At 46.2% G+C, this 25767-nt stretch overlaps 1 protein-coding gene across 1 annotated transcript in view; it reads right to left on the bottom strand.

The window, feature by feature from the left end:
* Nucleotides 1–8305: 8305 nt before the first annotated feature.
* The window catches only part of ANXA2 (annexin A2), a 41038-nt gene continuing 23576 nt past the window's right edge, over nt 8306–25767 (bottom strand). Inside the window, exons 5-14 of the mRNA XM_084874285.1 lie at nt 21439–21533; nt 18377–18490; nt 15276–15366; nt 14750–14829; nt 13306–13365; nt 11856–11949; nt 11213–11308; nt 10862–10920; nt 9690–9812; nt 8306–8681 (exon numbers count right to left, since the gene is read on the bottom strand). Coding sequence (XP_084730411.1) covers nt 8622–8681; nt 9690–9812; nt 10862–10920; nt 11213–11308; nt 11856–11949; nt 13306–13365; nt 14750–14829; nt 15276–15366; nt 18377–18490; nt 21439–21533 — 872 coding nt within the window. The 3' untranslated portion in view covers nt 8306–8621. The remainder of the gene's footprint in view (nt 8682–9689; nt 9813–10861; nt 10921–11212; nt 11309–11855; nt 11950–13305; nt 13366–14749; nt 14830–15275; nt 15367–18376; nt 18491–21438; nt 21534–25767) is intronic.

Genomic DNA, 25767 nt, shown 5'->3' with positions numbered 1-25767 from the left:
TGAACAACATAAACTGATGAACAAAAACAGATCCAGAGACAGAGATTAGATAGTCAAACGTCAGAGGGAAGATACGGGAGGGCAGGGGTAAGGGGGGAGAGATCAACCAAAAGACTTGTAAGCATGCATATAAGCCTAATCAATGGACACAGACACTGGGGGGAGGGGATGGCATGAATGAGGGGGGTAGGGGAGCATTGGGGGGATAAAGACACATATGTAATACCTTAATCAATAAAGATAAAAAAAAAAAAAAAAAAAAAAAAAAGGCCATGGTACATTTACACTATGGAATACTACTTGACTGTAAAAAGGAAGAAAATTTTACCTTTTGCAACTGCATGGATAGACCTGAAGAACATTATGCTAAGTGAAATAAGCCAGTCAGAAAAAGACAATTACTATATGACTGCACTCATATGAGGACTCTAATGAACAAAATAAATGAACTAATACTAAGCAAAATAGAGACAAACTCAGAGAGAGAGCAGACAGGCAGACAGCTCTGGTGGGAGGTGTTGGGAAGGGGGCATGGAGAGATTGAGCAAAAAAGGAAAAAAAAAAACCCACCAAAAACAGAAAGAACTCATGGGTAACAGTGTGGTGATTGTGGTGGGGAGAGGAGTGGGTGAAGGTGGAAGCAGGTTATGGCAGGATAAGTGGCGATGGGGAAAAAAAAAGAAAAAAGAAAAAAAAACCCTCCACGTGTGAGGTCCTGCCCACCTGCACAGCTCGGCCCTGCTGGATGCTCCTGGCGGCCCTCTGAGGCCTACACCAGCCTCCTGCACCACACACGGGTCCCGGGAAGAAGCCACACAGCTGGCATTAGCTCCCCCTTTAAAGAAGCAATGCATGTCGTGGCCTGTGGCAGAGAACAGGAGGCAAGGTCCTGGTCTACGCTGTGAGCAGGATCTCCCATTCGCCAATTCCTGTCGAGCCCCTGCAGTGTGGATTTCAGATGCGGGCATGCGGCCTTCCATGCCCACCCCTGGGCTCCCTCCTGCCAGGAGGAGGCAGCCAGCTCTGCCTTTCCAGCCCATTCTCAGACACTGAACCCTGGTGCACAGGGTTCCTGCTGCACATTCCCTAACTGGGCGCTGGCACCGGTGCCCACCCACTCACAGGTCACAGAGATCACTGCTTCCCAGAGCAGTACAGAGCCCATTAGTGCCCAGAGCAGTGGGAGATACGCTGGTTAAATATTCCATGCTCAGGCCAGCGTCAGTCTGAAACCAGGGCCCGGCCAGTCCAGGCCTGAATTTCCATGCAGGGATTGAGGGGACTCAGCCAAGGGCAGAAACAAAGGATCCAGTTTAGGAATAAGATGGACATATCTGTATACCTTACTCGGTATTGGTTCATTTTTGAAGCCAGATGTGAACTCCAAGAAAACCTCGTATTAAAACAGAGCTAGCAGTTATCCCACTGAAGAGCTGGAACGTTTTGATTCTGCTTCTTCTTTTGTTTCGTCAATGTTCTGAAATCATTTTTTGCTATTTCTTGTGTTCCCAGCAACTTGGAATTACGATATCAGGAGGGCATCCTTCATGTTCCTCTTCTTGTTTTATGACTCTAAACTGTTTCCCCTCCTGATACACAAAGTTTAGCTAACTGAGACTTCTTCAAAGCACAGAGTTAAATCTAAAGCTCTGAGGTGTTCTGGAATATTTATTATGATATATCTGGGATAGATCTTACACATCATAAATGTCAAAAGGTAAAATACATCAGAAGGAAAACATAAAACTATTCCCTTCTAACGATTCATGGTGGGGCGTGGGCAGTTCTGATGATGGGGGAAGAAGTGGTACAGAATCAGGCCAGGGTTAGAAATTAGATTTTCATATTGGCAGACCCTCATTCCCCATTTGCCACACCCAATCACTAAGTTGTTCCCAGAGGTAGGCAATGCTGCTGTGGGCAGTATTTTATCCCCTGCCAGCACCTAGAGTTTCCCATCAAAGTGCACTCAGGCACTTTGTGGAGGCGGGGCACTGGCCCCCTCACCTGGGCATTGCCTGCTCAGGCTCTGGAAACCCAGCTGTCCCATGGATAGGTTACCTGCTTCTTCTGAAAGGGCAGGGCAGAACTCCTGGTAACTGGACCCTAGCCCTCACCCAACCAATCAGGGTCATCCAAAGCAGTGACATCACCACCCCTATAAAACCCCTTGATCTGTTGAAGCTCTTGCTCATCGGCCATGCAGCTGTTGGTGTAAGTGGGACAGAGCTCATGCTAGCATGGAATACAGGCTTTCTGCTATTGCATTGGACTTGGCTCCCTGGTGGTCCTCGGGGATCACGAAATATGGGCATAACACTTCCTTTCACCCCAGGGCCCTTTTTGGTGCAGTCCAGGCCTTCTTCTTCTTGGACCAGACTTTGAAAAATCAAAAGCCACTTACCTCTTCTCTTGGGCAAAGGAAGCCTGACTTTCACTGCCTAGCGCTCGGCCTGTCCTCTTGAGCAGGGGGAGGAAAACCTGAATCTCGCTCTTCCCTGATGAGCTTACTCCAAGGAAACAAGAGCTAATTCTCAAACAGCTCAACCTGCCAGCGTGCTTACCGTGACTGGTTTTGGTTGGAGTTCCGGGTGATTCATATTTTTTTCTTTATACTTCACTGCATTTTTCTACCAGTGATTATTTCTCTCGCACATCAGGAAAAATACAACAAATAAACATCTTGCTTTAAGTATTGCCTCTCCCAGAAACCTGCCAGATACTTCACCCTGGGTGAGAATCACCTACTCTGGACCCATAAGCGCCTCACCTGTGCCTTCCTCCATCTCAGCCCTTAACTTTTTTCAGTGCTGCCTTGTTCCTCAAATCCTCAGTGCTTGGTTCAGAGGCCAGCACAGAGCAGGCCTGTCCACTGATAAACTAGTACATTGATGAATGAATAAGTGAATGACTGAGGTGCTATATCACCTGCTCAACTCTAGATGTTAAAAATCTTCCTAGTCATACATGAGTTCATATCTCTTAGGACCGTGGTCTGCAAACTGCGGCTCATGAGCCACATGCAGCTTACAAGCCACAGCTTGCCGCTCTGTTGACTAATGAATTTGCCAGCCACTGCTACGGAAAAACACCTAAAAAACAATTTAATAATGTGCTAATGTCTTTAACCTGAAGTCAAAACTTCTGGGTAAGGGTAATGCCTTATGCAGTGGTCGGCACACTCAGTCAACAGAGCGGCAAACCGCGCTCTGGAGCCACAGTTTGCCGACCGCTGTTTAGGACAAAGGTCATCCATTAAGACCAAGGTGGTTCCTCAGAGCTCAAGAATCTACAGTTAAATTTGAAATCTGGCACCATCGCTGACATAGAAACCTAAACCTTACTTGAAACATTTCTCTACTCGTGATTCAATTCCTTGCCTATCCTTGAATTAATTAATCTTTAGAAATGATAGCCTTGGGCTACAATGGATTATAGCTGGGGAAGTCCTGATTTGTCCTCACCTAGTGTTTCAAAATAACAGCCCCAGACAGTTTGCTCAGTGGGTAGAGCATTGGCCTGTGGACTAAAGGGTCCCAGGTTCGATTTCAGCCAAGGAAACATGACTGGGTTATGTGCTTGACCCCTCCACCCCCACCAGTAGGGGGCATGCAGGAGGCAGCCAGGTTCTATTGACATATGTCTTTTCTGGTTCATTGGCTAATAGAAAGCTGATGGTTCAACTATATAGAACAGAAAGTAGAGGAGATGGGTAGGCTGGTGATCATCCTAAAAAAATTAGCTCATTTCTTTTTTTTTTTTTTTTTAATATTTTATTGATTTTTTTACAGAGAGGAAGGGAGAGGAATAGAGAGCTAGAAACATTGATGAGAGAGACATTGATCAGCTGCCTCCTTCACACTCCCCACTGGGAATGTGCCCGCAACCAAGGTACATGCCCTTGACCAGAATTGAATCTGGGACCCTGTCCACAGGGTGACGCCCTACCCACTGAGCCAAAAGGGTTAGGACAGGTTCATTTCTTTATGGTGACTTTAGGGGTCCAAGAAAGCTCTCTTATGCCCCAACCATTCTCTATTTCCTCAGTCCCAATTTTGCTCAGGCCTCACCTAGCTTTTACACCAAACACAGGCTATTTAAAGTTGGAATTGCTGGGTTTGGATTTCCGTAAGGCCTAAATAAAGTGGCTCCTGGTTCACTCTCCCCTTACCCTCCTCTGTAGAGAACAAGACTGAGCAGCCTGATTAGGGACGCAGAGCTGGGAACAGCACAAATGCAAAAGAGGACTTGCAAAGGGGAAAAGTGTGCTTTTCTGTTTTCGAAAACCTGCTGACATAGGGAATGCTTCTGTTTTTCTGCAGAAATGCTGTCTTCCATGGACAAAATTCAGCCACAATCAAGCTAATTGAATGCACAAATGTAATATTTTTTTCCAGGGCACCTCCAATTTAATGCTTGATGAAATTGTGTCTTTCGCATATATTTACAAAAGCTTTTCTTCATCCAGAAATGTCTGTTAAAATTGCTTATAGATGCTGAGATAGCAAATCACTCTTCTAATGTAATGAGATAAGTCATCTCTATAAACTTTGCTTGCTCAAATGTACTCGCATAAAAGAAATCAGGCTACAGGCTTTCTTCAATAAATAGAATGAACAACTAAAACTTGATGGCTATAGCATGTTCTGCCTCATTGCTATGAGATGTTTAAAATTGCTCCCTCTCTCTCCGGCAGCAGAGCTTTCATTTTGGTAGCTGATGGAAAAAGGAGGTCAAATAAACGGATGTGGATGGGAAGCCAAAGCCGTTTGTCAAAACGCGGGGAGAGGCCTGGAGTCATTTAAACACTAAAAATTGATTTAAAAGATTTCTGTCCTCGAGTCATTTTTCTTGCTAAATGTAGCCACTTTGTGAACCTGGCTTCCCCTGCCTTAGCTATCTTTACTAATAGTTTATGCCACGGGAGCTCCGCATACTGGGGAAACTCCTACGCATCGTCATTTGTGCATAGCCCTGAAAAACAGGCCCAAAGATCATGAGTCCATGGAAAAGATGAGGCCTTGTGAGGTTTATCCATCTGTCCCCAAGTAAGATTTGGCTTCCAGCTTCCATCTAGAAGCCTATTCTGCGACAAAATGTCTCACAGGCCATCTCTCACACGCATAGGGTCGCCCTAAGGGCCCTCATGCATGGTTTCTCAGGTTGTGCACTGTCCAGCTCCAGGGGAGACACCATTCCCAGAGACTACAGTGTGGAGGGCACCATTTGGGATTAGTGCAAGGTGGCAGCCCCGCCCAGCACCACCACACTGATGGCCAGGGGCCGGGGTGTGGGGGTGGGGGTGGGTCCTCTTGTTCAGTCATGGTTCAGTAAACTTTCATGGCTGTACTGCATGCATTGCCTACCTACCTCCTCAAAGAATGAAATCACAGTTTATTAGCGGATAAAATGTGTGTCCCCGTTCATTTCCAAAGTAAAATTGTTTGGGAGAACACTCAAACCTTCAGATGGTTCTTTAAGGAAAGGTTTTGACAGCTTGACTGAGGAAGACCGGCTGGAATCCAGGAGAGTATGAGACCAAATTGCAGGTGCCCTTTCTGTCAGTCTTGGAAAACACCAAATAACCATTGCTCTGCACTGAGGGGGACAGCAGGCAAACATTGGGAACGGTTCTCCAGGAGCCTCTTTTGGGCCAGCCTGCCTTTTGTACGTTGCCTCATGCCTGCTGAAGGGTCCAGATCGGCCAGACCAGAGGCTGGGCTGTGCTGGGCCCGCAGAACAGAAGCCTGCCTCATGCCGGCCATATAGCCCTGCCTTCTCCTCCACCACCTGCCTCTGCCGCCTGAAACACACTGTATGGTGGGAGGAAACTAAGCCTAGATCTTCCCTGATCTGAAACACAGTTCCTGACAGCCCCTGCCCAGCCCTAGCAAAGCTGAGTTTGATTCAACAATTCGGGGTTAAACAGAAAGGTCTTGGTTTTTACACAGTTCCTTGAACTCTGCCCCCCCACACATGGAAAAGTACATTTTGGGATTTGAGACATCAATTCTAATATGCATAGGAAGGTACATTTGAGAAAACATCTTTTTTTTTTTTTTTCATAATCTGCTTTTTAAAGACTAGCTTAATGGACTTAGAGTCGTAGTAAGCAAACTGCGGCTCGCGAGCCACATGCGGCTCTTTGGCCCCTTGAGTGTGGCTCTTCCACAAAATACCACAGCCTGGGCGAGTCTATTTTGAAGAAGTAGCGTTAGAAGTTTAAGTTTAAAAAATTTGGCTCTCAAAAGAAATTTCAATCGTTGTACTGTTGATATTTGGCTCCATTGACTAATGAGTTTGCCGACCACTGGCTTAGACCCTATGGGCCACTAGTGGCTTAAGCTCCCCCAGAGTTCCCATCTACAGTTTGCCACAGGATTAAAATAGCAAGTCCATCAGCTCACAGTTATGTTTGGGGAACACAATATTGCTTTTAATTGAATCTGAATGTTTGAAGTGGGACAGGCATCTTCCATTTCTCCAGACTTCTTAGTTCTGCCCAGCCAGCCCATTTCACACATGTATTTGTATTACCTGCCAGCCCCTGCAGACTACAGAATTTGCCCTAGAATTTATTGGAATTTGCCAAGAAAGGTACAGGTGAACTGCTCAGGGTCTAGACTCTAGAGCAGGGGTCTTCAAACTACGGCCCGCGGGCCACATGCGGCCCGCAGAGGAGTCTGATCCGGCCCGCCAGGTTTTTTGGGCAGTGAGCGCAGCCGAGGTGTTACAGTAGGAATTAGTAGTTCTTATAGTCCGGCCCTCCAGCTCTCTGAGGGACCGTGATCTGGCCCCCACTTTAAAAAGTTTGAGGACCCCTGTTCTAGAGTCACCGATTCTCACCCAGGATCAGCAGGTGTCAAGAATTAGTGGTTGATACAGCACCCTCTAATGAGGAGAGAATGCAGTGTTAAGGGTGGGGGGCGGGCAATTCAACTAGCCCCCACTGCCTCCCCCCTCTCCTCGCACCCACACCCAGCCATACACCCTGCTCAGGGGAAGTATAAGCAAGCTGTCTGCAGTGCCTGTATAAGCCCTGTCCTAGGCTGGCAAGCCTATGAGCATCACCTTTACATTATAAACATAGATACATAAGTAATAGACACATGCTTGTTGTACAGTCTATTCATGCAAGGACAATAAACCATGTGGCTAGGGAAGGCCCCTGGCTGATAGGAGAGAGAGAGAGACATAATTTTCACTGTATGTAATCTTTTGTATCTTTTGACATGCATACCAGTTGTATGAATTGCCTTTTCTTCATTATCAGAACCCTAAGACTGTGTGGAGAGCTCCCTCCCAGCTATAAAACTATAACCTTAGACTCCAGGGCACAGCTCAAATGTTCCCTTCCCCTCTGGGTCATCTTCCTTCCTAGCCAAAAGCAATCCCTTTTGTGGTCCTGATCCGGAAACTTCCGTTAACGTCCTTACAAGAATGCTGTGGCCTGGCTCACTGAAGGTGGTCCGGGGGGTTGGGGCAGGATGTTACTTATTTCTATAAACCTAAGGGCTTAAAAAAATATTTGCTAAACAGAACTCACCGACCCCTCTCCCCTTCCTAGTTTGAGGCCACCACTGATGCTTATTTTCACCTTATTTAGCTGCAGAAAGATGAGCAGAAGAGGGGTAACTCTGGGTTACTCCCCCATAGGCAGCATCATCTCCTGGGCATGGAGAGATGGCCAGTATAGCTTTCTATTATAACTAGAGGCCTGGGGCATGAAATTTATGCACTCAGCGGGGACAGGGGTGTCCCTCAGCACAGCCTATGCCCTCTTGTAGTCCAGGAGCCCTCAGGGAATGTCCAACTGACTGCTTAGGCCTGCACCCCTAAGCCATCAGTTGGACATCCTTACCAGTGGTGAGTCTGGCTTCCAGCTGTGCAGCCCTCCCCGTGTGGGAGCGCACTGACCACGAGGGGACAACTCTTGCATTGAGCATCTGCCCCTGGTGGTCATTGCATATCATAGTGACTGGTCTTTCCACCATTCAGTCAATTTGCATATTAGCCTTTTATTATATAGGATGAGCATGTTCTCTCCCTGTGCTGTGCAGCCACTAGCTGCTCACCACACGTGGTACTGAACATCTGAAATGCGGACGGCATGACTGAGGACATGAATTTGTTCTTTTTCATTTTGTTTTATTTCATTAGTCATATCTATATAGTGGCCATCATATCAGACTGCTCAGCTCTAGAGGGTTCATCCTCTAGGGACAGGCTTATCAGCTGAATCATATGGCCCTCAGGGATATTTGATTTTTAAACAATTTAAATAAAAGCAAGGTCAACAAAATGATTGGTTCTAAAGTAAAAATTCAGTTTATTCATCTGTTTACGACACAGTACACAAGAGGCAAAGTGTTTCACATCATATATTTCACTTCCAACTCTTGGAATGTTCATTTCTTTGGCTAAAATGAGAGACTAGATGGGAAAGCCCGGCAATGCTTAGGCAACTGAGATAAGGTGAGGCAGAAGCAATGCTAACAGCATCCTCACAGGGACAGGCACAGGGACGGTCAAGGGATGGGCACTAGTCACAAGCAGGTTTCCTAGAAGTATTAGCTGGAAGCATAGGAGCACCACTCCTGGCCGCTCTGGCCGCTGTGGGCTCAGTCATCCCCACCACACAGGTACAGCAGCGCTTTCTGGTAGTCACCCTTGGTGTCTTGCTGCAAATGGTCAAAGAGAAAAAGGAAATTCAGTATTAAAAAGAAGATCCAAAATTTGTCATAATATACAGGCAGAGCCACTGCACACAGAGCTTCTCCCAAATTAACAGAGAAAACTCTGCAGGACCTGTCTAGATACAAAGGCCCAGAATGCCACACCCAAACCATCATCATCATCATCACCACCACTACCACTACCACCACCACCATCAGAGAACCCTCAGGGAGTGTGGCCTCAGGGCAACTTTCAAGTCACATGATTACCACAAGGGAGGAGTGAATGAGAGGTACTGGGGACTCATATGCTAAGTGACCGCTCTAACTGCCCTGAGGTCCTGCCAACACCACCATGTTCTCCCTGGTCCTCCCCTTCCAGAGAAGGCGGCTTCCTTGCCTGCCTCAGTGCTGTTTCCTAAACTTAAGGTCACACGGAAATAAGCTGGTGAGGTGAAGAAACAATGACTAGGAGTCTAATTGAGGCCTACACTTTACACAGATGCCCTAATAAGCCTGGGCACATCTAACCCACTTCTAAATTCAACCTTGTAACCACTGACATGCCTTTGGAAACGTCAGGATCTTTTATAAAAAGGGACTGCAATGCCTGTCTGAACTACACACAGTGGACTGCTGGGAAGGTCATTGCTGGTTACACATGAATTCTCCATCTCTCCAAAACATAGACTAAACTGGGTGAGATGGGCATTCTGGGCCAATCACAGAGGATTTTCCAAGAAATGGAAATACAATTAATGTAAAATGTAATCGGTCTAAATTTCTTGAGGCTGTCAGCAGCTCTTAAGGGGTCATCATCAGGAACACCATTATCATTGTGGAATAAATCATGTGGAAAACGGAAAACATTTGCCTCTTCTATAGGATTCCAGGACAAATCACACTTTCAAAATAAACCCCTGGTATTTGGTGACTATCTCTTCCTCAGTGAATTAGAAAACGCAGACCCTCCCCCAGGCCCCCAGTGCAGGTGACGCGGCAGCGTGGGCTCACCTGGATGTAATAGTACAGGGACTTGCCATACTTTCTCTTGAATTCAGACCTGATCTTCAACATGTCCACTTCACTGCGGGAGATCATGATTCTGATCAAGACCTTGTCACGTGTCCCCTTGCCCTGAAAGCCAAGGTGATGTTCCAAGTTACAATTCATTGAAAGCAATGTTAATCACAAACCGACTGAGCACGTTTTCTTGCTAGAAGTGATCTGGATTCTGCTTACTAAGAGATCACAAATGGAACAGTGTGACTATTCCCTGAAGAGAAAATGAGCATGAAACACAGCAGGGTGATGTCTGCACAGACTCCCACATGTGCATTCACATGAACGTGGGCTGAGCACTAAGCACTGCAAGGCTCGGTTCAATGAGTATACAGGTTTGCGCATGTAACAAATAAGTCCCAACTCTCCGGAGCTTGGAGAGGCCACACTGTCACGTATCCCTTGTGGCCCTGTGCCTGCGTGCATGGCATGAGCAGAAAGACCACTGAGTTTACCTGCAGAGCCTCAGACCATGGGTGCCAAGGTAAGGGTCATATTTTACATGAGTCTGAGGAGAGATGGGAGAGGCAGTGTGGACAAGGGGGTGACCCAGGAGGATGTAGGCGGGCCTGGAAGATATAAAATCCCAGGCACATGTGAAGCATGGAAAATGGGATGGGATTGTGGGAAGAGATGCTTCATTCAAGGGACAGTTGCTGGGCTGGCTTTGGAGTCTGTAGACCCAGGTTCCAATGTGGTTATGGAACCTCAAGCAAGCTGAAGCTTTCTGAGCTCCAGCCTCCTCACCTATAAAGAAACTAATGACAACAAAACAGTAAGCCTCAGGTTCTTTGGTAATTATTTAAGTTCAAGTAAGTTGCACAATGTCTACTATATCGTGGCTGCTTCACAGTCTCTCCCTCCCTTGCTGGTCTTCTCTCAAAGATAATAGGAGGGAATCGCTGAGAAACCTGAGCAGGAGTCAGGTGCAACCTTCCCTGGCTTTCTCTCTCCTGGGTGCTTTGTTTTCTACCCATACACAAACATGTGCTCCAGCTGGCTGGTGCACCCTGCACCTAGACCTCGGGGCTCCTTTCTCCATCACTAGGCAGGGGGACTTAGTTTGGGGACATGAAAGAGGAGACTAGTGTGGAAACCTAGACCTCTCAGCCGGCTGCCCTTACCTTCATGGAGTCGTACAGTCGGTCAGCAAAATACAGGGGCTTGTTCTGGATACACTGGACTGTGGGGAGAAGCAAAGGGGTCAGTTACTCCTCTGTCCACCAGTGGGGATGAGGCTCTGAGCTGGGCACACACCAGATGACCTGAATGGGCCACAAAACGGGAGGATCTGAGAGAACACCAGGGACCCTGCAAGGCACTCAGCTCCCTGAGGCTGAACACTGGGGACTCCGAGGGCACAGAAACCCAGAGACAATGAGAACATCTCCCACAGAACCCTTTCTTTGGTTACTTTTGTGTCAGTTTACCGAGGGCAGACGTCTGCCGGGGATGGGGGACCACACTTAACTCACCCAGGTTGAGGAAAGCATTTTCCAGGTCTCCCTTGACCTCCTTCTTGATGCTCTCCAACATGTCATAGGGGCTGTAGCTCTTGTACCTGTCAAATACTAAGGAAAAGCAACAAGTAATTACTAAAATGGAGCCTCTAGTCAAAGCTGTCAATGATCACCCACACGGTAATATACCACATTTGGAGGGGGGGAAAAAAAAAAGAAAAAAAAAGGGGACAATCACAGCATCCTAAGGGCTAAGGGGTTGCCATGGTACCCAGAGCTGACATGGTACCAGTTGCCCTGGGGCAGCTGTCCCATGCACTTGCTCTGAATGGCACAGCCCGGGCCATGTGTGGACATATCCATCTCCCCCGAGTGGAACCCATTCTATCTGGAAGCCACAAGAAGCAATACACAGCACCCAGCAGAGTCCATGACTTCACCACATGTAGCAAGACAGAAGGATCCTCAGACAGGAAAGGGCAGCAAGTTAAAGCACCAACCCATGGGAGCTACTTAGGGGAAGCAAGGACCCACAGTGGGAGAGGGCAAATGGGCCTGGTGAGGGACACAGAGGGCGCGATGTAGAGAGCGGGCTTGGCTCTGGCAGATGGGAGCCCCAGCACCGACACCGGGGGCTCCAGGAGCGCACAGCACCCACCTTTCTGGAGGTGGAACACACTGCGCTCAGTCATGATGCTGATCCACTTGGGAACGTCAGTTCCTTTCCTCTTCACTCCGGCGTCATAGAGATCCTACGAGCACAACCCCCGGGAAAGGTAACTACAGGACCCACAGCCAGGCCATAAAAACGTCATTCAAAAACACCAGAACCTACACATTCAAAACACCAAATGAGAAAGGACGGCGGCGCTACAGACACAGGGGAAATGATGGGAGGACGCACGTTTTCATCAAGAGCAGGCTTCCTGAGACACAGACAGATCGCCATGAGACCAGATTGCTCATGAGGCCTGTGCTGCACAAATCTCCTTCCTTGGACACCGGAAGGACTGGGAGCTTCTATGCCCACAGAGAAGGACACACAAGTGTTCACTAGCCCATCCTTCCTTGTTGGCACCGTAACAGCAAGTATGCTAGTGGCCAAATACGGAAGGTCTGGGGCCCACACCCGAGCTTCTTAGAGACTCGGGAAATGACGGAGCTGAGAAAGGAGCCAGGCCAACCTAATCTTCAGTTTCTGGAAAATTTAAAGGCTATAAATAACGCAAACAATAGTGGGGAGGGTGGGGGGGAGGCGTATGCAAGGGTTGATACTCATCTATGACCATCCATTATCCGGAAGTTGCAAAACCCTCCTTCTATTTATTACTTTATTTTAAAACCTTCTCTACCACTTGCTAAAAGCACAGTGCAAAATATATTGACACTTAAAAACGAAAATGCATCTAAATGAGTTTCCTTCTGCAGCCCTTCTGAAAGTTCTGAGGTAGCTGTCGACAGCTCAGATGATGGGAATCAGCAGAGCCTAAACTATCATGTGAGTTGGGTATGGATCCTGTCGTTACCACCAGCGGTGTGAGGAAATGCCCGCCGATAACCAGTGCTCCCAGGAAGTGCCAATGAAGCCCACAGACTCTCTGACATTCCTCCCTTCCCAGGCGGCGGCCACTTCCTTTCCCCTCCCTCGGACTGTGGTCCGGACACGGTGACATGTGAACGGAGCAGGACAGAAGTGACTGTGTGATTCCCAAGATGAGATCACAGAGCCCGTGACTTCCTCCTTGCTTCTCCCATGACCACTCAGTCAGGGAAAGCTGGCGGCCATGTTGTGAGGACACTCAAGCAGCCATGCAGAGTCCATGTGGAGAGATGCCAAGGCCTCTGCCAACAGTCCTGTGGGTGGCCCTCAGGTGCCAGCAGCCCTGGTCAACATTTGGTGTGACCCTGAGCCAGGCCACTCCCTAATTCCTGACCCACAGAAATAAATAATAAAGGTAATAAATATAAATAAATAAAGGTAATACATGGTTACGGTTGTAAGCCGCTCTGTTTGGAGGTCACCTGTGACCCAGCACAGAGAGTTACTACACAAACTCTCCAGGGGCTTCCTAGAAAGCGGAAACCCACAGCAACACCCTGGCACCTACCCGGGCATCCTGGTCAATCAGCTCGTAATCGATGACAGAGCCGTCCTCTGCTCTTCTGCCCTACAGAGGAAAAGTGAACAACATCAGGCGTATGCCTTTGCACGTTTTAATGCTGTTTTTCTCTCCAAGTCATGTAAGCCATTATTTAATTCACTGAACAAATACCCACTTAAATGTTTCCTTCACTTTGAAGTCTAGACCAGACCAAGGATCAATAAAATAGTTGAGGAAGTGGAGTGGGGGGTACGCTGTCATGGGCTAAGCCCCTTACAGGATATCCCCACTCCAAAAAGAAAAAGAAGCTAATGATAGTGAGTTTCTCCCCTCAGGCAGCATACAGTCCCGATGGAGAATAAGCACAGCCCATGTGGCTCTAAGATGTGAAATGCAAGTGAGAGAAAAGTCTGTCAGAGAGCAGAGCGAGCAAGGTCTGCAGACAGTGGGGATGGTGGAGGAGAGCCTGGAAGGATGTCAGCCGGGTTAGTAAAGGGCAGGGTAGCCCTCCACACGGCAGCAACAGCATGGAAGGCTGAGACCCCGCAGCTCAGGGGAGGGAGGTGATAGGAGATGCCTGGCTGGAGCAGGGGGAGAGGAGGGAATCCCTGGAAGATCAAGTCAGGGAGAACCAGCGCACAGAGGACTTTTTCAAAAAGCAGAAAGCCACGCCTGGATTGGATGCAGCTGAAGTGGTTTTTGATCAGGGGGATAAAATGGTGGAAATGAATTGCAAAAGAGACCAGGGGATGGCGGCAGGCGGGGGAAGCGGAGGGGGGGGGGGGGGGAGCCGGGGAGGGGAGGAGAGGCAGCGCGGATCTGCCCCTGCAGAGATGCCAGTGGGCAGGAGGCAGCACCCAATCGGTCACTTGTCATCAGTTCCTGGAGAAAGGAATTTCTCTTCCCTCCCTGGTTCGTAGGCTTTAAGCTTCACACTGGTCAGAACTCAGATTCAGAAAGAAAATGCCTTTCACCCTCACGAATGTGCTAACATCAGCAGACAAGCTAAGGCCTTCCTCCCCTCCCCTCTCCTCCCCTCCCCAGGCAGAAGACTACACAGGCAAATCCTCATCAGCAGTGAGAGCAGGTGAAAGGAACAGGGTCACTTCCACTGGGTCCTAGGTGACCACAGAGAGGCCAAGCGACCTTCCTTATGTCACAAGAGCTGGCACCTAAGTCCAGGCCAGGATGTGAGAGCTCCCCCTCCCCCACCCCCGGCTCCTCTGGCCCACAAGTCCACCTGGCCACGCCATTTTGCTGGGTAAAAAAATCCCACTGCACAAAAATGACAGCTCTGCAGGGACAGGGCAAACCCACCGTCAGAAGGAAATGCAGATGCCATTTCTGATGCGGGCACAGAGGATTGAGTGCATTCACTCTCAAGTATAAAATGAGGTATGGGACTTGCCTTAGGACAAAGCAAAGACAAAGAAATAAACCGGAAACCAACCTTCGCGAGGGCGACCATCAGCTTGCGGAAGTCGCCAGATGTGTCGGAAACGATGTCCTTCTCCAGGTCAGTCTTGTACACTTGGAAAGCAACACATGTGGGTTATGCTTCCTGCCTGTGCAACCAGCCAGCCACTCTAATTAAGTTAATAATAATGTACCTACCTATATAGTTTAAATTTAAAAAATGTGGCTCTCAAAAAGAAATTTCAATCATTGAACTACTGATATTTGGCTCTGCTGACTAATGAGGTTGCCGACCACTGAGCTAGGGCCCCATCTGACCTTTATAATAGATTTGATTTCTCTCCTGTCTGTCCTGTAGAAGTTCTAGTGAAAGGTAATAATCAAAACCCGGGCCATAAGAGATGGAGGAGAGGGACCCGGGCCACGGCAAACCCCTGGACAAAGGGCAGGCATTTCTGCATCCGTAACCAGGCCTCGTGTACTGAGCAGTGGCCCAGAGAGCTATGATGGGGCAGAGAAGCTGGGCTGAAAGGGTGTGTTACAGAAGCAGGGCTACTCACTTTCCTTGTAGACTCTGTTAATTTCCTGCAGCTCCTGGTTGGTCCTGGAGCAGATGATCTCAATGAGAGAGTCCTCATCAGTGCCCAGCCCCTGTGAACCAGGCAGGACAAATATCAGCAGGCAAGTCCCCCGGGCCATTAGCTTTCTGACTTCAACCAGATAAACTGCAGACATGACCAGGTCTGTTCACATGCTCCCTGCTGCATCCTACTGAGGGATCTGTACTCTATTCCTCAGCACAAGCTAATGTTATTTTCTATTCTTAAAAAAAAAAAAAAAAAAAAAAATGCTTCACCTGAATATAAGATGGTATGACATACTTGAGTTCAACTATATTAAATCTATTTTTATAGTGAATGGGGGGAGACACCAAAATGTTACAAGTGGTTGCCTTTTGACGAAAGGCTTATAAAATGGGTAACTGTTTCTTATTCCCATTTTTTTTCTTCTTTTTCGATTTCTATAACCACCCATTATTTTAATAGATGGGAAAACAACTTTCTTTACTAAAAAACTCTGCTCAGTAATTTAAAAATAAAGGAATACAGAGATGTCATGTTATCATTTGCAGCCAGCATCGTCAGATTGAAATTAAGTCTTTTTTTTTTTTTTTTTTAAACCAGGGATAGGTATAGATAAGATTAAATTTCTAGCTTCACCTCTTTGAAATGTAAAATTGGGTTAATGTTAAAAATTTCATTCTTGTATTTCCATTTTTGCTCGATTACTATGCACTCTTCGGGCATTTTAGGAAAAGCAAAAGGAAATAATGAAGTGCCAAATAAACCTAGACATCAACATTTTATTAAGGAATAAGAATTTGCCAAGTGATGTATTCAAATTTAATATATACACTTTTGAGCGTGCCAGATAGCTTGAAAGGACGCAATGAAACATGTATTTCAAAGCTAGCTCATGATCAAAGCCAAGATTTAATAATCAGGACTCTCTAATACTTGTCTTTCTGAATATGGAAATATCACTTTGAACTAAGTGGAATTACAACTGTTTAAAATGTAAATCAATTATAAGGTGTTACTACAATAAGAAACTTCCTGATCCACATGAAAAGTATGTCAACTATTAATTAAACTTATTAGAGTTTATATGCCCCTGAAAAGTGGTTTGTGTAATATAAACTAAGCCTCAGGTTAATGGTTAATTTTGAATTTTATTCTTAAGTCTAATCTGTGAGCCAATGCCTCTTCCTCCAGAGTTTCTAATCACAATTCACAGAGGTTCCAACAAAGTCAAAATTTCTTTTCTTCTTAGCCAAGGGCCTACAAAGCATTATATACAACTGCTATAGAATGACTACCAAGCACCTTCAAATATTGCAGAGGGCTGTTTTTCCATCTAAAAACAACTCAGGCATTGGAGGTTCTGTTTTCCTCCACCCCTGAGAGACCAGTGCTAACATCTGAAAATTCCAATAGTGGTTTTGTCTCTATATTCACAGGTGACCTTGGCAGTTTCTAAAACTGGGCCCAGCTTTCCCCAGACTGTCCACAATTCCTATCACAAGGGTAACATCTACTGTAACACAGGGCAGATAGTGCCACTGGTATCGCCAGAAGTCAAAACAGAATTTTGTCAAAAGCACGGTTCAGCTGATGTCACTCAAGCCTTATGGATTTCAGAGGGGTACTCGGCTGTGATGGCTAATGGGAGAGCTGGCATCAAGTCAAAGATTTCGAAGTCAAAGCACCTTTCATTGGGCCCAATCACTCAGGTTACCACGGTGACTGGCAGCTCAAACAGGCCCGTCTCATGTCACTAATCCTGGTAATAGATACTAGTGAAACGCCATGAATCACAACTAATGAGTTCCTGATGAAAATAAGATACACGAGGTGCAGTGATGATGATCAGAAGACACCTAGGAGAGGCAGCTCATTGATGGCTCCAAAGGTCCCGGGCTTGGTTTTCAGGAGTGTTCTTTTTATCAAGTGGGATCATGACCTGTGGTTGACTTTTATCATTCTTAATCAGATCTCCCCTGCAATTTAGTTGACTTAGGAAACTCAGGGCAAGGCTGCTCAGATAAACTAGAGAAGAAAGGAAGATCTCACCACAAATCTCTCAGCAGCCAGGAGCGACCTATGGAGTTTGGGACCCTGGTCATGCCTGGTGTGGGAAGCTGTCTCCCTTGAGAGAGGCTCTCTGGGGAAAGGGATGACAACCGAACTGTGACATCAGCTCTGGTGACAGGCTTGGACTCCTCAGAGTTCAGGAACAGTGGCACCATAGAAAACGCACTCGGACTTAGAATTAAAAAATCAGAGCTATAGCTTTGTCCCTAAGGCGGAGGCTTTCCCCAGGTCTGTCAGCAGAGGGCAGTATCTGATTACTCAAAGTGGAGCAGCCACACACTATGAAAGGATCGTTTTGTGCTTTGCTGGGACATGCATTTACATGTATGCATCTGTTACATTTGTATACTGCTTGATGTTTTAGGTGCACACAAAACACAGGGTGTTTCCATACTGGAATTCTGACGCTCTAACTTAAACTAAAATTCCATGTTCAAAATAATTTCAAAAAGAAAAACAAGAGGAAATATGTGCTACAATGCTTGAACAAGAGGCAGGTACCATTCACAATCTGAAATCACTCTTTATATGCACACTATGATGGTCTGATTTTGCCCGAATTGGAATTAAACAAAAGGGTTCACAAGGAGGTCAGGGAAAGGAACACCCAAGAACATGGGCAGAATATGCAAGCACCACTTAACAAAAGCTCCGAGTTTTACTTTTGCCTCACTATCACAACAACTCTTTTCTAAGGAGGAAGTGTAATCAAGGAAGTAGTTTTTCCAAATGGTATTTCAATTGCCCAGGTGCCAAGCAGTAGCAGCTGGTAACTGACTTCTCAGCATCATGAAATTTCTTTACAGGCTTAAAAAAAAAAAAAGTAATTGGAATATTTTTGGTACAAATCTTAAGACTTATCGCTTCAGTTCATTCAAAAAAAAAAAGATGGTTCCAAATGAGAATTCAACAAAACCGAAAATCACCCACTTATCCTCAGAAAGCTGTAATTCACAAATATTAACGGCAGACTCGGCCGGCTGAGATTGCATCCCACACGTGCGTACCTTCATGGAAGCCTTCAGCTCGGAAGCATCGTACTGAGCAGGTGTTTTCAGGAGGCCCAGAATCACGGTCTCCAGGTGGCCGGACAAGGCTGACTTGAGTGCTGATGCAAGTTCCTTCAGGAAAAAACAGGCAAGAACATGGAAAACTTGGTTGGTAACCAATATGCACTTTAAAACTTGAGGGAAAACAAACGAGGGGTGTGCTTGGGAAGCAGGTTGAGAGTCTGTGACTACTCAGGGTCTTGGATCAAACTATCCCTCCGATTTAGGCCCTTCAACAGATGCAGGTGTCAGAAACCAAAGGATCAGACCTTGCTCTGACAAAACCCCTTCAAACCCAAGCTGATGGTGCCTTCCTGCCCAGACATTACAAGGAAACCAGAGCAGGATTCAATTCCTCAGAAAGGGACGAGGGCAGTTTTCCAGACACCAGCCAGAGCCTGTGGAAGAGGGGCCTCTGCTAAGAAGGAGCTGGTTTGAGTGGAGCAGGGACGTTGTGACCTGTGGATACCATCCTGTGAAAGGTGTTCGTACAGCTGTGCCAAGGGTGGCTCCAGAAGGGACCGTGGCTGGAAGGGGCTCACGAAGCCTTCCTATGCAAACACCTCGCCCAAGACAGAGAAAATGCCGGTCTTTTCATGCCACATTAGGATGGGTTGGTGGTAACGAGGGAGACTAAATTAGCCCTGATTACCTCTCTGACTTCCCCACTGCATGCTATTTCTCAAGGGTTCCACTGTTACATTAACACAGATTTTAAGTCATGAGTTGGTGGCACCCATGGATGCAGACAGATACCCCAAAATTCAATGCTGCTCTTTGATGATGCTTCCTCGGGATTGCATTTCCTACAAATCATGATCACTGGGGGACAACGCACTCTGTTGTTTTCATCATTTTCTCCTCTTCCCTTTTCCCCTCCTCTTCTCTCCCTTCTTCCTGTCTCTCCTGCTTGCCAACAGCACCCATGGCCCCTACACTGACCAGCCCCTAGAGGTGCTTGTGGGCGCTAAGAGGTGATGAGAGAATTTTCTCACGTCACTCACAGAGGTTGAGAACAGAGTTGGATCATCATAGCAGTGATCCGGCCCACCCCTTCCAACACCAACATTCTCCAGCTTCCCGCAGGCCTAGTTACACTCGGCACGTAGGAGGGGACTTTAAAAGCAACACCTCCCAATTATAGCACCAATTTTCCAACTTGGAACTTTGAGGTTAGGTAATTCCAAACTTAGCCTACCCCCATCACTCCCCTCTCTCTACCTGTTCCCTGTTCAAACCTCAAATAGCATCTGTGTTCCTACTGACGTCCTCTGCTTCTATTATAAACACCTATGGGCTGAAGTCCAGCTTCCTCTGTGCCTAATGTCTAGCACAAGGCTCTGCAAGAACAGAAACTCCAGAAACTTCTGATAAATAAAACACAATCTCTCCTTCTATGGAGAAACCCAGCATCTGGATCTGCTGGAACGTGAAAGCAACACAACACCAGCCCTCTCTCCCAGCTCCTACCAGTTCTGCCCATGCTGCTCCAGTTCATCACCTGGGCAGCCCCATAGCCCTAAAGTCCTCTTCACTACAGGGCTTTCTCCTTTCTTATGCAAAAGACTCCTTCAAAGAAATGACAAGCAGTTTACGCATCTTTCTGTAAAGATGGGCATTCTTCTTAGCACCAGGCAGCAGCAGGACAGCGAGCTCTCCCCAGCACACAGCAAAGCCGGGGAGGCCACTGAGCCCATCATGGTTCTGGCAATCTCTTCCCTCCAGCAGGGCACGGAGAGCTTGATCCTCCATCTACCTAATTTAAAATCGAGATTCAGGCTTCTATATCTCTGTGCACCCCTATGTGTGCACCAAGACCCCACCCTGGGGGTGACGGTTGAGGAGCAAATAGGCACACTGTCCAAAGAGGTGGGCCTTCTATGCCAACCGAAACTCAGTTCCAGCTCGCAGATCCCATTGGGAAACTGGAGAAATGATACGCTCCCCTCATGCCTTTGGAGCCTTTACACAAAGATCACTATCCGTTTGCAAAAGTGACCTATCTTTATTTTAAAGATCACTATCCGTCTACTGGAAGAATTTTAAAGCACAATGAGACGAAAGAAGCCAGATACCGTCCTATGTATGTCTTTTCTGACTGGTTCAGGAGGTGACGAGGGGCAAGGGGAAAGTGGTAACAGGGCTTGACCTGCAACTCCCGGAACCCTTGATGGTCATGTCAACCCCGAGGGCAGACACGTCTCCCAGAATGCACCCGGCTCAGCTCCACTTGGCCACGAGTGAAAGCCCTAAGTCAAACAGGAGCCACAGGAAGCCACACTTACTGCACCATCCCAGAATAAATCGAAAGCTTTTAATAGCAAGAAGTTAAAAATAAAGCAGCCCATCCTTAAAAATAAAATTTCCTAACGCTGTGACAAAATAAAGGATGAATAAGCCTGGGTCATTCTTTAATCACCAGTGGACACGCAGAAGAAAAAGCACACAAAGACCCTTTCGGGAGTGGGACATGGCATGCTGAAGATAGCCTGGGACACCAAAGGAACCACTGAGCCCGTTCATGGCAAAGCTCCGAGAATTCAAGTGTTGTTTTTAAAAACCAAGAGGAACGGCTCAGGATCAACACCTGGTGGAGGCTAGTGTCCAAAGATAAATTAAAAACATCTTATCAGGAGCACACAGAAGTCACAGAGATGAAAGGAGTCACTGCTATATGTGGAGAACGACATGCCTGGCACCACACAGGCATTCAATGAGTGGCACCCGTTGTGGTTACTCCCTGTTCCTAACTTTCTGCTCCCAGAGTGGCTCCCTCCACACGCCCTGGATTGGAGGAGGGCGTGGTCTTTGTGTAAAGGCTCCGAGCACTCCAGGGCCACGTGCATGCAAGTGGTGACTCCTACAAGGATGTGAGAGGGAAACCTCGGGTGCCCAAGGGTTCCAGAAGGCTCTTGCTGGTACAACCCAGAATTCAAGAAGAGAAAAAAGCAATGGCTGCAAAAATAACATTAAAAAGAAATTCAGTAAGGAGTGCCCCCAACCTCCCAAACTGTCCGTACCTTTTTGGTCCTTCTCTGGTAGGCGAAGGCAATATCCTGTCTCTGCTCATTGCTGCGGTTGGTCAAAATGTTGACGATGGTGACCTCATCCACCCCTGTGGACAAACAAGTTGTGAAGAGTTAACCACATACACGAATCCTCTGGGCTTATATAGAAGCTTTTCAACAGAGGTTTTGTTTTGTTTTGTTTTTTAATATATTTTATTGATTTTTTACAGAGAGGAAGAGAGAGGGATAGAGAGTTAGAAACATCGATGAGAGAGAATCATCGATCAGCTGCCTCTTGCACACCCCCTACTGGGGATGTGCCTGCAACCAAGGTATGTGCCCTTGACCGGAATCGAACTTGGGACCTTTCAATCTGCAGGCCAATGCTCTATCCACTGAGCCAAACCAGTTTTGGCTAAACAGAGTTTTTAAAATAAAAACTCTTTTCCAAACAAAAATGCCAGGACATCAAAATTCGTTCTCTCTCTCTTTTTGCCAGCACCCTCCACCCAATATGTATACCCCCTTTTCTATTTTTTCCTGACAACTTCACATCTCAAGCCTAAGTGGTCCTTTTAAATATTTTTATTTTTTAAAAAACTATTTGATTCATAAATAGGCTTCTGGAATCAACAGTAGGAGGTGCATTTGCAGGGTTCTGGCAGTAGGATGGAACACAAAGAGGTAGGAGGATTTTAAATGAAGGTCCCCAAATTGCCATTTAACTGAGGATTTAATAGATAGTAACTGGGAACCGAATTAATAGAGACAATTATTTATATTTATTGTGGGAGTAAGACTGTATAAGCAGCTAGGTATAATTTCTATAATTATAGGAGCTGTCATGACAAATGAGTCATATTTAATATGGCAGTTGTATTTTAATAGCATAATTGATTAACACAATCATACTTATTGAAGACTAAATTGTTTTGTAAGGAAAATAAATGTTCCACTGCTTTTCATCTTCAACGGGCAATTTTAATAATCAATTTTATAACTTTATTAAAAAGAATAAGTGTTTTAATCTAAATTAAATCTAAATTGGGAGTTCTGAAGTGCCACCGAAATATTTTAGCGCCTATTTTAATTGGAACATGTGTATTTACACAGATAAGCAATGCCTTCTGGTGCCTGAAAGTTTCCCATTTTATGTCAGAAATACTCCTAACAGGCCATTTACCTTCAGAAAGCACAATTTTAAGGATTCAGAGAGTGAAAGGTCTCTCTCTTGATTGCAATATAAACTTTGTTTAATAGAGTCTTTGCCATAACTGGACAGGTACTTCTTGGGTGAGAGAGCAGAGCGGTTATACGCACAAGGTCACATGCCAACTGTAAGCAGCCTAGCCCAGAAGCAGCCAGGAGTCCCAAAGCCATAGGAAGGTCAGAACTGGGGTGCTCTGAGGCAGTCAATGAGCAGACTGACAGAGGTCTCCTCAACTCTCAAGCATGTCAGAAAGGTAAAAAAAAACAGAGAGTTAGAATTTCTGGGTATAAAAAAAAAAATAAAAGTGCGCTCATACCAATAAGTGAGTCAGTTATGTTAACTGCAGCATCTGTTATTTTAGCTCTGGTGTTTGAAGTAGCCAGTGTCAACGTAGAAACCCAACTGCTGTATGGGACATTCAGTTTCAGAGATGCTTACTAGTGTTTCAGCATTGTGTGTAATGTCAAAAAATAAAAGGAGGAAAAACCTACGTCCATTAAGAGACTGATTAAATAAATGTTTTTTTGTTCATATGGTGGGATACTACACAGTCAATTAAAATGATGCCATAAAATAGTAATTGAGCTCTAGCTGGTTTGGCTCAGTGGATAGAGTGCTAGCCTGCAGACTAAAGGATCCCAGGTTCGATTCCAGCCAAGAGCACATGTGAGGGTTGTGGGCTCGATCGCCAGTGTGGGAGTGCAGGAGGCAGCTCATCAATTATGTTTCTATCTCTCTATCCCTCTCCCTTCCTCTCTGAAATCAATAAAAACATTTAAAATGTAAATAAATAAAATATTAATTGGCATGGGAAGATGCTCACAGTATATTAAGTATAAAATGAAAAAAAAAAAGATTGCAAAAACAGTATACCCAGTATAACCCAATTTTAGTAAGATACATAATGCATGTATAAGAAAAAATATAAAAACCTTTATACCAAAATTTTAATAGTGTCATGTGAGTGATGGAATTTATGGATGATTTAAAATTCTATTTCTTTTTATTATATATATATATATTCCAAGTTCACCATAATGACCAGAAAAGGTGTTTTTGTTTTTAATATACTATGAGTGACATGCATGCATTATTCTAACACCAACTAGTGATTTCACTTCAACAGATTCCTGACATGGTTCAAAATACATTAATTAATAAAACACAATGTGTAAAATAAATAGGAGCCCGATCTATGAAATTCTCTCTGGTATCTAAAACATCCTAACACCTGTCTCATGCAAACACCTATGGGGAGAGCTATTGCTCTTCCTAGTCAATAGATGAAGACAGTGAACTCAGATATTGAGGCCCTGCCGTGCAAATGTCACCTGTGTGAACATCTGCCCTCCGTGGGTCTCACTTTCCACACCTGCACAGGTAAGGAGCTTGCACAATGACCTCCAGTTCTGCTTCCACGAAACACTCACAGACCGAATCAAGCTTTCACATATTTAGATTCAGTCAGATATGGGCAGGATAGTTATTCAAAGACTCCTTGAAGCCGAGGGCTACTTTAGCGATGTGGGTCTGGGCACGGGCACCTACATGCATGCCTAACCACACACGTGTGCTCCCTGCCCTGAGGGCTCTCTCTGTCTCTGTTCTGGGGTTCTAACTCTAAATCAGAAACACACTTGTTATGTACATTTTTTTTTCCTTTGTACTTAACTTTCTTACCCAAGTCTGAAGACGCAGGGCAACAACAGCAAAATAGAGTTATATCCTCTAACCTCAATTCTAATAGTTTCTTAAATCAATTTTGGGGCTGCTGACCTGAACACATACCAAGAACACAGACCCATAAAAAACAGTCCTCCCTTGGGAACAAACTCAGTTACGTTTGTGTCGAAATATGGTCCAGGCCCACCTGAATTAGGATCCCGTGGAGCACTTATTAAAATCAGTCCCCTGGGCCCCATCTGAGACCTACTGAGTAAAGGCTCTCTGGGACTTTGGACCAGGAAGCAGCATTTCAGCCACTCCCTGTAGATAATTTAAGAATCACATGGCTGAGCATCAGGAGGGACTGGAAGCTCTTTAGAAATCTGCCCAAGCCCAAGACTCTCACGTAGGCTTCTACCAACTGCTTCTGTCAGGTGCGGGCTCGCCTATAATTTTAGGGAGAGAAATGTTTACTCTGTCCCAACAACTCAGGGAAGGAACCACCCCTGGAAAGAGCCTGCCACCCAGACGGCAGTGCAGTCATGCTCTTAAGTCAACCCGACTTTGGCTTTTCACCGGCTCAGTGAGTCGGAATTCAATCAAACTACTGGAAATCCCCATGAAGAGCCTGGGTAGTTAACCTGCATCTCACCTAGGAGGCAGCCGCTGCTGTGGCCGGAAGAAATCTAAATGCATTTTACCTAAATTATTTACTAAGCACACAGCCTGCTGCGGCACAGCTCCCGACAGGCTGGGACGCCTTGCCAGGAAACACTCCGGCGCTTGACAAAAATGCTAACGCGGAGGAATTAAATGGAGATATTTCTTCAAGTGGAAACCCGCTCCCCCTTATGAGCATCTCAGCTATGCCAGCCAGTTCTGCCATACTGCTGTCTGCAAGTTTCAAACTGAGCTGGAAACATGAAAGAACCATGGAGCCCAGAATCAACTGCCTACTCCCAGGCACTCCAGGCATGTCCTGGGTCATAACACCAGAATACGCATATCTGCTGGTGGAACTTAAGCATCTTATCTTCAGAGCACTGCTGCTTCCTCCTGACCTGCCATCATAATGGGTGAGACTGTTATTCCTGTGGAAAACAGTCCAGGACAGGTGGAAGCTGCAAGGGTCATCCGGTTACTCACCCTTCCTGCCCAGGATGCAGCTGAAGGATGAGGACTGGACACCGGGCTCCCTACACCAGCACAATCACCGTCAACAATGGGCAGAGTGCAGTCCGCCGGGAAAGCTCTAACAAAGGTAACCCAGGCGCAGATGCCCTTGGGGAGGAGGCATTTGCACTTTTTATTTAGATGGCTCTCGTTCCAGTGTGTAGGGAAGTGTTTGCTGGGTGGAAGGAAGGGCCCAGGATCTAAACAAAACTGTGTGGCTTGTGCAAAAGCATCAGGAGAAAACAAGAAATCCAGGTAACGTTCCTTTCCTAGCCCACTGTGCTTGTGTTTGA

The sequence above is a fragment of the Pipistrellus hanaki genome (assembly GCF_964339955.1).
Source record: "Pipistrellus hanaki genome assembly, chromosome: 1".
Lineage (NCBI taxonomy): Eukaryota > Metazoa > Chordata > Mammalia > Chiroptera > Vespertilionidae > Pipistrellus > Pipistrellus hanaki.
This window is presented reverse-complemented; position numbering and strand designations above follow the sequence as displayed.